This window comes from Tremella mesenterica, assembly GCF_000271645.1.
Source record: "Tremella mesenterica DSM 1558 unplaced genomic scaffold TREMEscaffold_17, whole genome shotgun sequence".
NCBI classification, from domain to species: Eukaryota; Fungi; Basidiomycota; class Tremellomycetes; order Tremellales; family Tremellaceae; genus Tremella; species Tremella mesenterica.
Window position 1 is genome coordinate 22,260 of NW_006711241.1, and position 15,133 is coordinate 37,392.

General features: G+C 45.2%; 4 protein-coding genes across 4 annotated transcripts; all 4 read right to left on the minus strand.

Moving 5' to 3' along the window:
• Positions 1-220: 220 nt before the first annotated feature.
• TREMEDRAFT_74838 (uncharacterized protein) lies at positions 221-3,320 on the minus strand (the record flags this gene model as incomplete). The annotated part of the gene is made up of 2 exons (XM_007008022.1): positions 221-1,582; positions 1,787-3,320. The coding sequence occupies 2 exons, from the start codon at positions 3,318-3,320 to the stop codon at positions 804-806; spliced, it is 2,313 nt and encodes a 770-aa protein (XP_007008084.1). The 3' UTR covers positions 221-803.
• Positions 3,321-9,028: 5,708 nt separating this feature from the next.
• On the minus strand, positions 9,029-11,261 carry TREMEDRAFT_35450 (uncharacterized protein; the record flags this gene model as incomplete). Its single annotated transcript, XM_007007930.1, has 6 exons — positions 9,029-9,094; positions 9,335-9,797; positions 9,896-10,091; positions 10,249-10,699; positions 10,818-10,991; positions 11,163-11,261. Coding segments are annotated over 6 exons (1,449 nt in total), but the record flags the coding sequence as incomplete, so codon positions are not given.
• A 1,222-nt stretch (positions 11,262-12,483) lies between these two features.
• TREMEDRAFT_45875 (uncharacterized protein) lies at positions 12,484-14,248 on the minus strand (the record flags this gene model as incomplete). Its single annotated transcript, XM_007007957.1, has 5 exons — positions 12,484-12,711; positions 12,813-13,102; positions 13,279-13,385; positions 13,577-13,732; positions 14,086-14,248. The coding sequence occupies 5 exons, from the start codon at positions 14,246-14,248 to the stop codon at positions 12,564-12,566; spliced, it is 864 nt and encodes a 287-aa protein (XP_007008019.1). The 3' UTR covers positions 12,484-12,563.
• Positions 14,249-14,317: 69 nt separating this feature from the next.
• On the minus strand, positions 14,318-15,065 carry TREMEDRAFT_57837 (uncharacterized protein; the record flags this gene model as incomplete). The annotated part of the gene is made up of 1 exon (XM_007007969.1): positions 14,318-15,065. A coding segment is annotated over exon 1 (361 nt), but the record flags the coding sequence as incomplete, so codon positions are not given.
• Positions 15,066-15,133: the final 68 nt, after the last annotated feature.

The following is a 15,133-nucleotide window of genomic DNA, read 5'->3' on the forward strand; positions in this document are numbered from 1 at the left end:
GTACAAATCAAAACTTGATCACGGACCCGAGTGACGAATCAATAACGACGATTTCACCCATCTGACAGGATTGGATGTGATAGGCAAAATCGATAAGTAAGTGTGTGAAGCATTATAAATCTTAGTAATGATCAAGAGACAAACCTATGAGAGAAAAAACCCAAATTACCCAGCTACATGAATAAACATTTTGTTCTTTTCACTATATTAATAACCTCATCCCTCACAGATATCCCTTATACATGAAGGTTGATTAAAAAAAAACTTTGAGATGATAGGCGGACAAAAGACTTATATAGATGGGTTGGAAGATGAAGGAAGATAAGAAACTTGGAAGATAGAAGACTGTGATAAAAGGTTGGATGGATTAGGTAGGTAACACATGATATGGTTGATTTCCTGTTCTTCACTTCTTCAAACTTCTTGTAACTTTGTCTTCCCATTGCCCATTGACAATCTTCCGTATAGCCTCAAATAAACCCTCTCCTCTCGATCTCCGTACCGTCGTACACCGTACACCTTCTCATGTTCCTATCAGACAATATTTACAAGGTTCTCACCGAACAATGTCCCTTGTGGCCTTAACAAATCCTCAATAGGCGATAGACATATGAACAAACCTTACTTCCTCGTCCCTAAGCCCCTTGGAGATACCTTGACGGAGGATTCATCCAGGATACCATCCTGATTGCCCGAATAAGAGACTAAGTTGTCTTCTCCAATTTTTTAGACATACGTGACACTTCTGTCTTATACTACCATTCCCGCACACTAATTCCAGTTCCCGATCCATGTTCAAAACATTATCGTTGAAAAGCGAATTGACTACCATTATAAGGCGTTCCAGCTCCTACCCCACCAGGAGTGAGATGCATGGGACTCGCCAATGTTTGAAAAGGAAACGTTTGATTACCATGACTGGAATTAGGTGGTGTCACTTGACTCTGACCCTGATTTTGTTGAATTTGAACCTGATTCTGAGGAGGTTGAAAAGGGTTCTGGGGGGTGGGAGTTGAATGATCTGCTTCTGATTGTCTGAATTGTGTTTGGTTCTGATTCGACATGGTCATTGGCATCGGTATGTATCCCTGTCCACTGGGTCGTCTGGCAGAAACGGTCTGCAAAGGCGTGTGACCGTATGGTGTGGAGCTGATATAAGGTCTGTTATCCGGAACGGAAGAAGCGACTGAGGACGTTGTGGTAGGACGCGATTGAGATTGTGTTGGATCGTGAAGTGGGGTTTGAGTTTGTTGTAAGTGAGATGAAGGTTGTGGTGGAAGATGAGATGGAGTTTCGCCCCATTGGTAAGATACTGTTGAGGCTGATGGGAGAGATCCTGGAGTGTAAATATTACCAGGGATGGAAGGTCTGAAAGAATCGGAAGATAACATGGAAAGAGCGGAATCACGTCGATCGTAGTCTGACTCCGCAGATGAAGAAGAAGTGACGGATGGTCGATGGATGGGCATTTGAGGATGAAGAGCTTGATTCCAGTTGGAGTTAGACATGTATTGAGCGTTGGCGGCTGAAGAAGCTGCTTCACGCTTCTTTTTTCTCCACACTCTGCGCATTTCTTTGAACTCTGCAATGTAAGCCAAGTCCAAAGTGTCACACGACATTGATGATAGGTCCTAGGAGGGATTTAAAATCATATCCCGAATGACATGACAGGTTGTGCCTCATAGAAGCGCACAGTCGAATTTCGAGCGGAGGTTGATGAAAGAAAGAAAGACAAGGTAAGAAGCAAGACTCGGATGTATGACACAGAAAACAAGTAATCACTCACCAGCAGGCAACCGCTTCTCGCCATGTTTCTGCATAGCCACATGAGCGTTCAAATGATTCAAAGTTCCATATGACTTTTCACATCCGTTCCAACCACAATGATACAATCTCTCAATCTCATCAAACCTTCTCCTTGGTCTCTTCTTCGGAGCCGGTCCTCCGAGAGGTACAAAAGTCAATTCGTTCATTTGTCCTTCCGACTTTCCATGATAAGCCGCACGCATCACTTGTGACTGAGCCATCGGTCTACCCGAGTCGATCGAATACGCCCGGTTACCGGGGAAGTTATTGGGCGGATGGGTGATCTCCGGCATTGACAGACGTGAATCTCTGAAAGGCATGTTGGAGGGTATTGGACCGGAAGATGATGCGCCTGACGCTCGGACATCCGTCGGTGAAGGATACTTCATTTGAGGGGCGTAAGGAGTGTAAGGGGAATTTTGAGAGTAGACTTGATTAACTATTGTCCTTGCTGGTGGAAGAGGAGGATGAGAATGAAGTCCTGTGAAACCTGGTATACCGTCTGATGTTTGTGGACGACCTGTAGAACCCATATGAGGTCTGGAGAAAGATGCTTGAAGTTGATTTTGAGGTGTAGATTGAAGTTGAGATACAAGATTAAAATGAGTGATATGAGAAGGAGCAGATGATAATCCCATAGGTTGGATTGAATGAGGAGGTGCTAACATTTCGGTATTCCATTGATGTTGATTTGCCTGAGCTGCAGATTCAGAAGAACGGCGAGGAACGTTAGGGTTGAAATGAGGATCCACAGCTGAATCTGGTACTTGTGTTTGTGCTTGATTCTGATCCGTTTCTCCGTGTGGGTGATTATCATTGGAGAAAGGATTGGAAAACATGTTGGAATTCTCGGTGGATTCATGTATCGTATCCACTGGTGATTTCCCATCCACAGTTGCCGTTGCACTTCTTCCTATTCGTTGAAATCTCTCACCAGATATACCATTATTCATATTCCATCCACTTTGTAATGCTCCACCAGCAGTGGCAGGTCTCCGAGTTTCGTTGGTAGAAGGTCGTGCAAACTCATGAGATATAGGTGGGAGTTCAGCAGATGAGAAGGAACTTCCTGTGACGGAACCGATGGATGAAAAGGAAGATCCGGGAAAGTAATTCGGCATTGAATAAGAAGAAGGTATTGAAAAAGCAGAAGCGAAAGCAGAGGTAGGTGTTGAAACCGTTTGAGAACTCATCTTAGATTGAGAAGGTGACATTGAGATGATCCCTTTACTCCCGGTATCACGATAAGCATCAAAGGGTGTATCAGAAGGAGGTGCAAAGGCGAAATCGGGAGGGGAAGAATGAGCGGAATCTGGTCCGCCGCTCGGTGTGTTAGGCATGGATGATAAGATGTTTAGTGCTTCCAGAGCTTCAGGATCAAAGTTTTCAATTAATATCTGCCATTCGAATGTCGATGTCGGTTCACCGGGAAAGACGTCGAAAGCGGGTAGCAACGAAGTGCAATTTTGATTTTGGTTTGAGAAGTTGAGGGTGGGGGAGAATAGGATTGACATTGCGACCGGCACAACGAGTGGGTGAAGCGGTAGGAGAGATGAGGGTAGAGTGAGGGAGGGGAGGAGGAGGTGGTGGTGGTGGAGGAAGGTGATGAGAATGGTTTGATTATGTGGTATAAGTTATGAGTGTAGAAACACAATGTCAGCTCCCAAGTTCGTATTTGATAAAATTCCCAATAAACGCTTTCAGAACTTGTCATGTGAGTGAGATGAATGAAGAAGAGAGAAAAGAGGTTGGTGATTACCGCAATGGTCCATGTGTAGGAAGGTATACAAGTGTTGTCCTTCACATACTTCAGATGTGTGATGCCGATGGCGGGAGATGTAGAAAACGGAAAGACGAAACCGTCATACTCACCTATGACCTATTTTACGAAACCGTTGTTTTCCCTCTATCTCCTTCGGCCGTGGACCGTCTTTACTGTGGGCGCGTCCCGACACTGTGCTGTGGGTGTATACCGATTTTGGGGCTTATGCGATAAGTGGTGGAAAGACGTAGTGAAGAGTGACGTAGTATTATCCGGAAATGAGGGAAAGTAGAAAGTAGTGTGAGATGTGAGATGTTATGTTACGATAGTGAAAATCGTTAACCGTGTTTCTTCCCCTTCTTCGGTCAACTGCGAAATATGATCTTCGTCCTTTTTTGGAGTTTCTTCTTTTTCTCGTTTGTATAACTCTCTCTCTCTATGTTGTCTACTATCTAAGCTTGTCTTGACCTGGGTGTATATAGGGTGAGTGTGGGTTATGTCGGTTCTTATCGATAGGAAAGTTGTCTGTATTCGGTGTATGGTGTGGAGCCTTCTCTCTCTCTCACACACAACTCTCGGTGTATGGTGTGTATGGTGTATGCTCTGTCCCCAATGAGAGAAAAAGGTCTGTAGACTTGTGGTCTGTGCGATAGTGATAGTCGATCACACTAAGATCACGCGTCGGGTTATACGAAAAACAGACCAGAAGCAACTAGCAACTAGCAACTAGTTGATAGAGAGTACGAATGGAAGACAGAGCAAAAGTGTACGAGTAGCGTCATGCATAATCCACGTTGTCCCGTTAACCCGTTAAGCCCAATCGTCGTCGTGAATGCGCCACTTTGGGTGCCCCACCCAACCCTACCCTACCCTTGCCACTTCATTGCATGCTCTCAAAAGGCGCAAGAACCGCACAGCATTTTTTTAGTCTGACCCATCCAAGGGGAGCCAAGGGAATCCCAAGGGACACAAAAGGGCGCTAATTCGTGCCGCGCTAAAGAGGATTTTTGAGAAAATCAATTCATCATCACTTTCACTTTTTTTTCCTCCCTCTTCTCTTCTCCCTTCCTTCCTACGCTCTGGCCTTCGTCGTTAAGTGGGGGATGGGATAGGGAAAAAGGGAAGGATCATAATTCAGGGACGAAGGTGATCGGGATGACGCATCGGGATTTTTCGCCGAGGGGAGGATGGTGGCGTAAGATGGCCGGTAATTCCCCAAAAGAACTCGATCGCGTGAGGTGGCATTGGGGAGTGGGGACAACTACTGTAAGAGCGGAGAAGAGAGAAAAGGGAAAATCTGGCCCGACAATCTGGGTTGTCGACATTCTTGTAAAGATTTCCCTAAACCTCACCACGGGCCACGGGACATGTACGGTATAGACCGGGGTAAGGAAGGAGGAATGGGAAGGGAAGGAGGGGGAAGGGGAACTGAAGGAACCCTCTGACCTATGGCCTTTTGAGAGTTACCCGGTTCTCGCATGTATCATCTTTTACTTCGGGGCACGATCTTCCGAGGATCCGGGAGCCGGCTTCTGGTTTTCTGATTTTCTGATGAAGGGCGCGTGGAACTGGCAAACATTTGACTCAGTATTATCTATGCTCTATGAGAAGGAAGAGTAATTCGCGCACAATACGTTTCTGATTATGGCACAATCCCGTGACCAGCACGTGACTTTTTGATAAGGAAAAATACCACGTGTACTAATGCACGGATCTCCCTTCCACCGACCAGGACACCGGTCAAAGTTTATGAACCTGTCTTTTTTTTTTCCTGTTCAATATTCATAATGCATTTCCTATAAAAATAGTATAGATGTGTAGAGAAGATCTGTCTCTATCAGTCATGAAAGAGTTTGAGTCAAATACATGAATACTCACGGAGATACATCGATCCTCCTTCCACCCTCCTGTCCACCGGTTCAATCCTGTTGTCCTGGCCTATACTCAGCAGGGGGGAATTCCTGTCTCATACCACCGTGCCTAGCCTCTAGGACAGTCCTTTCTGCGAAGTTTGAGCCATTTCCAGGTCCTTCTTGAACATAGGGTGGCGGGTACACAGGTGGATAAAAGGTAGGTGGAAAATTCGAATAATTCGACACAGGAGGGTATGTAGGTGGCCTCTGGTACCAATTAGAGGGGCCAGGAGCTTCTGGGACGAAGTGGGGAGAAGGGTGGAAGGGATAAGGATGATATTGAGGTATTATCTGCATAAATCAGCCAAGAACTTTCATGGAGCAACCAGCAGAAGTGGTAGGACAGATTTCAATGAAGTGCGTACCTGTAGGCCTGTCCCCATTGTCTCTGAGGCTGTTCTCGCCATCAAAGAGGCTCTCCCCGTCATCAGAGACTCTGTCATCATTGCAGAAGGCCTCTCCATCATCCTTTCGCTGTTATTTCGACCCTCAGCTTCAATTCGAGCTAATAACTCTTGTTCTCTCGCAGCCACTGCTTTTTTGGCTGCACACATGTAGGTACTTGCATGTCGCTTGGTACAGAGGTCACATTTAGGGGGGGGGGGGGCGAGAAGGAGCAGATTGTTCGCTCTGTGTGAGAATTCGACCTGTAGAAGCCCGTGGTGGACCATTATTTGAGGTTTTTGAGGCTCTAGATCGTTTCAGAGGGGGTGGAGCAGTAGAGGGTGGCCCAGGAGGTGTGAACATTGGTGTAGGACGAACTACAGTGATTCCTGAGGCTTGGGTAGCAGGCTGAGAAGGGGGAAACTGTGATGCAGAGGCCCGAATGGCCTGACGAGCCCGAAGGCCAAGGTTGATAGGTGGATCAAGGACAAAACGATCTGAAGACGAATTCCTGGCCTCAAATTCATCGTCAAGTCGGTAAACACCTGTGGCCCGAAAAGCAGTGGCTTGAGTTCTTGAATTCGTGTCTTCAAGAAGCTTTTCGAAGCCACGGTGTGGTAGCAACCTCCAATGACGATGTATCTTGTCGATCGTGAGTACCCCATCTTGCTTAATGATATCAACCAATGTATGAGCACATGGTAGCCCCATTGAGTCGACAAATCGTCCTGAGCAGTGAGAAGACGGGTTCGGGTGTGTGAGAAGTTTGCTAGCAAGTCGAATTTGATGCTCTAACTCGGTAACAGCAGTTTTTGAGACGTCTCTGCGAATAATACTGAGTACTCTGTCACCAATAGCACTTCTAATCCTTTGCTGACCGTTTTCTAATGTAATTCGATCCCACTGTTTCTCCAGGAATCGGTGTGTCTTTAAAACAGCATGCCAGAGGGTACCCGTATGAGTCTCTAGGTACTCTTTTAATGCTCGATGTTCACCCTCATTGCGAGAAGTCGTGTGCTGTCCAAGATTACGATTTCTGTTGGTAAAAGCGTGGGCCCATTTCTCCTTCGAAGTAAGTAGTCGTTCGAGGTATCGAATTACTGGGCCATGAGCAGGTAAACAGTACTTCTCTCGCATTTTGTCCATCCCCTGCTGAAGTTTGAATTCGTCTTTTGCTTCTACCACTTCTCTCATCCACATATCACCAAACTCTGACCTTGCTCTGACAGGATCCTCTTCGTCTTTAAAGCATTTAGACTGATCACATGTGTGTTTAACGTTTTCCCGTAGATGCCATGTGCAGAATTGTTGTTTTACATTGGGGAGGTGGTTTCGAAGGGCGTTGGCTAATGCTACTTCTCTGTCGGTTATAACGACTTGAATTCGATGATTTAGTGGTCCCATTAGATCGAGAAAAGCTTTGAGAGTAATGTCGTACCAATCTGTTGTCTCTCGATCGAGAAAAGCAATGGCTGCAGTAAAGGTGAGGTTTGTTGCTGTTGAACCAGTGATATGAAGCATAGGTCGACGATAACGATTGGTTCGATATGTGCAGTCCATCATGAGGACAGTGGGGTATTGGTGGAGTAACGCCCGAGCCTTTTCAGTCGTATAAACTAACCCCAAAGTTTCGTGGTGGCTATTAACTAATCCTTTAAAAAGTCGTTTCTCCTTCTCTAACATTAAAAACAAGCTTTCAGTCACACTTCTTCCTTCTTGTCTGTTCTTCTCATACCGAGCCTTGAAATTATTTACATCGATAGGGGTCAGGAGAGGTTTATCGGGATGTTTGTTAAGAAGATCGATGATCTGGTGGGGCTTTAGGCCTTGATCAATGTAGTCCTGCAATAACCTATTGATTTCAGGGGTGCGAGAACTTTTTCGAAGATGTGACAGTAGTAAATTCTTTATTGGAGGGTGATTATGATCATTACAGATCGTGACCAGTAGGACAGGACGAAATCCGTCGGCGAGGGCGTCCTCCTGACGAGCTCTTGAAAGTTTGATCTTGAATGGACAGTCTGTTCGCTGGGTATGAGGCTGACGCTGTCGGACTTGATCATATCGAGAGGTGCGACCTGTTCGATAATCTCCACTGCAGACACATTTCATTACCATGTACTGAACTTCCTGATTGCTTGAGCTGGTAACCAGTGCGAAACCCTTGTCTTTTGCTATGACAGACAGTTTTTCACGAGCTATATTGACAGTTGACTGCGGTGGAAGGCGTATAGGTTCATGAACTAGGTTGGGAACTCGTTCATGAGGGCCGAATTCGTCCTCATCGAACAGGTTTGGTGTATCTTCTTCGCCGTCCTGTGACGAATTTTCAGAGTGGTTTGCTCGATTTGGCTGGGGAAATGAAGCTTCAAGGGGATCGAGGTCTTCTGGTTCTGAGTTGAAGTCCCTGAGAGGAGTAGGAGAGGGACAAGGCGAAGGTGTTTGCTGGGTTTCAGGGATTATGATGATAGACTCGCTGTGTTCGCGTTTAAGAGGAGGAAGGGATGGTGGGAGGCAGATGACCAGTTCTTCGTCACTAGAAGTGTCGCTGAGTTCAATGGGTTGAGATTCGGACATGATTTAGACAGAGTTTTGTTAACAGGAAGGCTAAAACTTTAGCTATAACCAAGGGCGGGGGGGAGGGGAAGGGAGACACATACCAATCGGCCTGTAGGTAACTTCTTACTTTGAATACACTGTTTTCTAAGGTAATAAGGGGTGCTGATTCTGATTCTTGCGTTATTTTAGCCTGATGTGATGTTGTCTGAGCTGGAGAGCAAAATGACGGGTGAGTATAAGATGGTGGTTGAATGAAATGATGTTGGAGGATGTTGGTTGAATTAGTACACGTGGTATTTTTCCTTATCAAAAAGTCACGTGCTGGTCACGGGATTGTGCCATAATCAGAAACGTATTGTGCGCGAATTACTCTTCATGAGAAGATGAAATCGCGTCCAGAGGCAAGTGGCCATGAAGTGATTGACGGCGTCCACGATCATATAGTTTTGTCCAGTCTGGTAACAATCATGGATCATGAGAACAAGGAGTATCACTACGAGATATAATTACGACAGATGAATAGACATCTATGCCAAAAAAAAGGTCTGAGGCATTCTAATACCCTCTTGCACTTCTACACATACAACTAAAGATGATGCCGAAACTACGCCTTCCAATACCATACAGGTCCGTTGGGCGTATGAGGTTCTTTCGCGGCGTCCGTCCAGATCTGAATGTTAGAGTGGACCTTTAAGATATGACCTCCTTTCCTCATCTCGGACTCCGTGGATCGGAACAGAGGATTGGAAGGTGTTCTCTCCACTATGAGACTTGGATAGGGAGATTGTATCTTTACCAGGAGGAGACAGAGAGGGAGAAGGTTCAACAGAGAATGAGCAGAAGGATGATGGACTTGATAAGAGGGTGAATATCAATCAAGGAAACATGTTAAAAGTTAATTTTCACTCACCCCTACCATACCCCTACTCGAACCCCTCCCACCCATCTGAACACATTCCAACTTCCACCTATCCTCTCCTCCATATCTTATCATAATTGTCCATCTCACTTGAGGAGGATCATCCGCCGTCAATCTGACCACACCCCTGACCGAATTTGCTGTGGAAGCGGAAGGATAAGTTAAAGCGCCTTGTTGTTGGGCCGACCGACCGTGGAAGTAAATAGGTGGTAATAGATCAGATGAAGGTAAATGAGTCGTTAAAGGTTCTAATCCGTCGTCTGTCCGAGCGGGAGATGAACCGTGAAGGGGATGACCAAAGATATGTCGGTCATCTTCTGGACTTGGGTCAATGACGAGGTCTAATCTCATCAAATCGCCTAGAGCTTCGGCGTATCGTGATAGATCGAGTGTGTTCATTGACCGACGGATTTGAATGAGACGAGGTTCGTTGAGTGCTATCCAGTCTGCGTAGCTATACGTCAGATGATTTTTCTTCTCTGCGTTTTCAAGTTCGATGTAACTGATCTTTTGTGACTTGAGGGAAATGTGCGAAGAAGGCGAGGGACTCACTCTAAGAAAGCATATGATCCAAACCAATGGCCTTCAACACCTGCCCAATCCCAAGTTTCTTCATCTGCCAAACCCTCTGGTCGTCTGAGATGGTTGAATCCCCAACCACGAACAGCTTCAACGCCATAGCTCATTGGTGCGACGGCCCTCCGCCAAGTCTCCTCTCCCAAACACAAGACATCACGAGCGTTTGACACTGTGTGGTTAGACCCTGCACTCTTCTAGTCACTACACAAATGCAATCTAGCATCTGCCCCCACGATCTCTAATCCATCATACCCACCAACAGGGGAAGCTTTCCGTTGAAAATATATAAAAGCTTGGAAGGGGACTTCACAGAGGAAGCGACTCACTCATAATACTACCAATGGCGTCCACCAAGGTCCAGTTCACCTTTCCCTCCGAAGTCAAGGGCGACCAATCATTCTTGTATGTATAATTGCTCGCTGCGTACACTGCTTCTCTAAGAAAACCTCGATGAAGTCTATCAGCGGGAATGTCTTTTTCAAATTGCGGTGGTAGCAAAGCGTGCAACCGAGGGAGTATGGGATTGATGACTTCTCTATGCACACGACGATTAGGATTTCCCGGTTGATCATTCAATGGTCGAAGGGCCGGAGTAGTCTCGCGTGTGGAAAGATGGGTAATGACATGTTTGAACATGTCGGATCGGAGGATAGGTTCAATGATGGCTCCGTTCAGAGTGTCTTCTCGTGCCAATGGATTGTTTTCGGGCGAGGGTGAAGCGGGAAGATCGAGGTAGAGGTCAAGTAGAGTATTACTGATCAGGTCGATTTTTGTTTTCTTCTAATCAGACTTGTCACGACGTCTTTTTTTCAATCATCGATAACAGGTTTAAGAGAGGCAAGAGGGAGAGACTATGGTATGGCAAAGGATGATAGATTGTCATATGCTCACTCACCAAACCGTCATATTTATCCACATCCCAAGTGTTAAATAGTCTGATCAATTCTTGCCTATCTTGTACCCTCTGCCGCCATCTGAAACGCGTACGAGGTCGTGCGAATGCTCCAGCTTCACGAGGATCGTCATATAACTTGAAATGGATTTCTTTCCATAACACTTCGTCTGGTTCCTTGATGATCAGCATGGACTATTGCATGTACTAAAAAGGATGGTTCTATCACGTCCCGTTGGAGGGTTAGAGGGTTGGCAAGAGGGAGAGCGAGGCTACTAAAATGCCCAATCTCCTAACGTTTGCAAATGCAGGGTAGGATTCTCTGAGACAAGTGAACGATCGACTCACTTCATATACGAACGCCCGGAGACATCGACAAGTCTTAGCTACTTGAGCGAGAGAAGTTGGATTATCACTACCCAATAATGTTAAAATCCGATGTATGACCTACGTATCAGTATCAACTCCATCTTTACATTTCATGATCTTATCGAAACCATATTCCCACAGTATGCGGCATCTCGGTGAATGACCAGTACGACCACTCAATGCCTCTATCCGCACAAAAATCGACATTTTTCCCCACCCAACCTACCAAAAGGGAAATCTATCAAAACTTTACACTAGTACATACGTAGTTGGTCCAGATAGAAATGTGACAAAGACAAGGGATGTAGAAGAAAAGTGGGGAATATGATTCTCAAGGGTGGGGAGTTTTGAGCCGGTACGCCGGAATATGTAAGGAGAGATGTTTAAATTAAATCAAGAGGATGACAAAGACCGAAGGAACCGGTCAATCAAAATCTGGTCAAGTGATGTTTTGGAGATCCCCCCCTGTCCTCGTATCTCTTCCCAGTGTTCGACGAATGTGAAAAGGTGATACAGTGGGTTGAAACAGATATTGAGCGACGTTAAATGAATGATGAATTCTAAGAATCAAGGGGTTTGTCGAGGTAAAAGGATATAAAAAAGAGATTGTTAAAAAAAAAAGACTCACTTCTGAAGGAAAACGTAAAAAACTACTTTGATCTTGTCCATCCCTCCCTCTTCTTTTACGATTCACTCCCTTTCCTTTCTCGCCTAAAACGCCCTCATTGACACCGAGTGCACCGAGTTCTGACCCTGAATAACCAGGGTGAAAATCACAAGTCTTCGTTTCGTTCAAAGTAGGAGAAGGGGGGTTAGATTCACATGGCGATAAATCTGGAAAGACTGGAGCACGATCGTTTGGTAATTTGACCATATCTTTTCTTGAAGGGACTATGGGAGGAGGGACATCGAAAGTGGAGGTGGAGGGATAAAGTGTTAGTGGGACGTTCCATGGTGGTGGGGAAGATATGGAAGACATGTGTTTCACTTTGATTTCAATTACGTTTGAAACGTATGATAACGGTATGGCAGGTTGAGATGTAAGGTTATGATATGAATGATGATAGAGTGAAAGAAAGAAGAGATTAGAAGTGGAATGGGTACGAGTGGAGGGGAGGAAGAGAAAGAAGGAAGTAGTAGTAGTCGTAGTTGATTTGATGGTTGCCCGTTTGGCCGAACAAAGTGGGGGGGGGGGACACGACCGAGTGAAAACCGAGGTGGAGGTTGACTCATCTTACTCGGAACGTAAATCGCCAAGGCTACTACTACTTTTCAAAGTGACCCACTTCGACTTCTTTCAAACATGATACTGTACTATGCAACTTTATCTCAAACTACCTTCAAAATCACTACAGTATATATATATATATGTCATAAACATCAACCTTCATGGGGTCTTCTACTATCGTCAAGATTAACAAGAAGACTGTTTAAACAACGTCGGGTGACGTTATCTCCCTTGAGTAAACCATCAAAGGTACCATCTCGCAATGCTTCCGGTAGGCAAGCCTTGAGCGCTTCACGGGCCCTGTATGTTAGTGGGATTTTTTCTGATCCAGAAGGCTTCTCATAAAACATGACATCGACAAGAGGGACGTGATAAGGACAAGGAATGAAGGTTTAACTTACCTCGGATTATCACTCATCCTCAAATAACACCTCACCACATGCTTTAACAACCTCACAGCTTGACTCTCCACCAGAGCAGTGACCATATTGGCGAGGACGGTTCCGACGGCATAGAATCGTTCGTACGTCTGACAGATGTATTGAAGACCGAGATCGTCAAGGAGGATCTTCTGAACAATGAAGATGGCGACTGTTTTGGACAACTCGGAACCGGTTTCCATGATGCGCAGACACAGGGGAATGATCTCGGTGGAAAGGAGGAAGTTGATGACGTCTGAGTTGTCGTTTTGCTGCATGTTAGAGGTGTACGATAAACACCTTTGAGAACTTGATGGGCAGACATTGAAAGGGGAAGTGTGAGGGTCTCGAGAGCCGCCGGTAGAGAAAGCCAAGAAGCTATACAGAGGTTCAAAAATGCCAGACAGATGGGGAGATGACGGATGTGACTATGCGGAGAAAGACTCACTTTGACAAGTGCACCTATCACACCAAGCGACGTCAACCGAAGGTACTCAAACGGCCTCGTCTTGCTCGTCGTGTTTAGGAAAGGGTAGAGGAACAACGGGATATGGGCTAAAGTTAGCTGAGGTGTTCCACGACATATCTTCCTAGCTGCAGGCCCACGAGACTTTACAGAAGTTTGTGATGTATGAATGTATACCACTTATTCACAAAGCTGCTTGCGATTGATTCCCAAAGGAGGAGATGATAGTATGTGCGTATATACGGATGTGTTAATCAGAGCAAGAAATGATCTTATTCACCATTCAAAAACAAACTTCTCGTGTCGCTGTGACTAGCGACGCATTGTAGAAGAGCAAGAGCGTTGCAAACTCTGTTACTTGCGTGAGCACTGAGTGTAGGGGGTGACATGGCTGGATAAACATTGACGATCTCCATCAATAACGATGACATGACGCCTGGGTGTTAGCTAAAATCCTAGTCACACCGTATTAAAGTTTTGGTATCCCATCTGATTCAAGTAATCCCCAATTCATCACTGAAAAGGCGTCCATTTCCCGACTTCATCTCCAAACCGCACGCTCAAATGAAATTCGTCGCGTTCTACCAAAGTCAAAGTTGGAGGAAAGTCCAAGTGCAGTGGAGAGAGACGAGACGAGTGAAGGTGATATAAATACGGAAGACAGGTAAGTTGGAAGTAAAGCGATGGAGAGGAAGTCGTATGATTGTATTCCCACCCAATCACGAAAAAGGTGCAAATAGGCCAGAGGTGAGGGATATAAGCAAGTTAAAAGAAGACAAACAAACTCACCAAATCCTCCCCATAAAACCAAAGCCAAATCTTCATACATTTCCCTTTTCTTACTCAACTCTAATAAAGCAGTCTCCCTCTTATCAGGATCCAACAAATCAGCAATCAACAAATAAATCTTTTCTTCTTCACTACCGATAGGTGGAGATGATCCATTAGGCATCAATAAAAGTTTACCTGTTGGTTGTACAGATGAATTTCCTATACCATTATTTTGAACTAAACCCATTGACATTCCCATATTCATTCCTAATGACATGTTTAAACCTGTATTTTGATTGATCATTGATGATGAAGTGTTTTGTACTATTCCTTGATTCAAATTTTGTACTATTCCTTGACCCACATTTTGTCCTAGTTGCGTTTGATTATTTAAATGTCCTTGGGTCTGTCCGAGAAGTTGAGTTTGATGTGTGGGATGTTGAATTTGATTCTGAAGTGTTGGATGTGGTTGTGTTTGATGATCATGATGAGATTGATTTTGAATTGAAGGGATTTGAGAATGAGATAATTGAGAAGAACCAGTTTGATAATTTTGATTTAAATGTGAAGGGTTATTCAACAATCCATGTGTTTGTCTTTCTTGATGAGTTTGTGGTATACCGAATTGACCATGTTGAGTTCGACGGTAAGGGTCGTACATGTGGGATAAGTGGACGAGGTTGGGCGGGATAGGATGAAGAGTGATGAGTTCGGTTGGAATGGAATGTGGGGAAGGTCAGAGTAGGATAGGGATAAGGTTGGGGTTGAGAGGAGTAGGCTATGCTAAGAGCTGAGGAATGATGAGATGGAAAGTTGGATGAGACTAGGTGAGTTTTGGCCCAGTTTGTGAGATGGAGTAATGAGGTTGGTTGTTGGTCGAAAGGGTTGTGAGGAGGGAAGGTGAGGTATGAAGAAGGTTCTGTGCTTGTTGTGGGAGAGAGATACGAGGTAGAGGTAGATTGATATGGGAGGATGTCACAGTGTGTGGGAAGAGCGAAATATAAAGGACTATGGATGAAGCAAGAGAGGGTGACGGTGACGAGGCAGAGGTCTAGAGGTCGGTCCA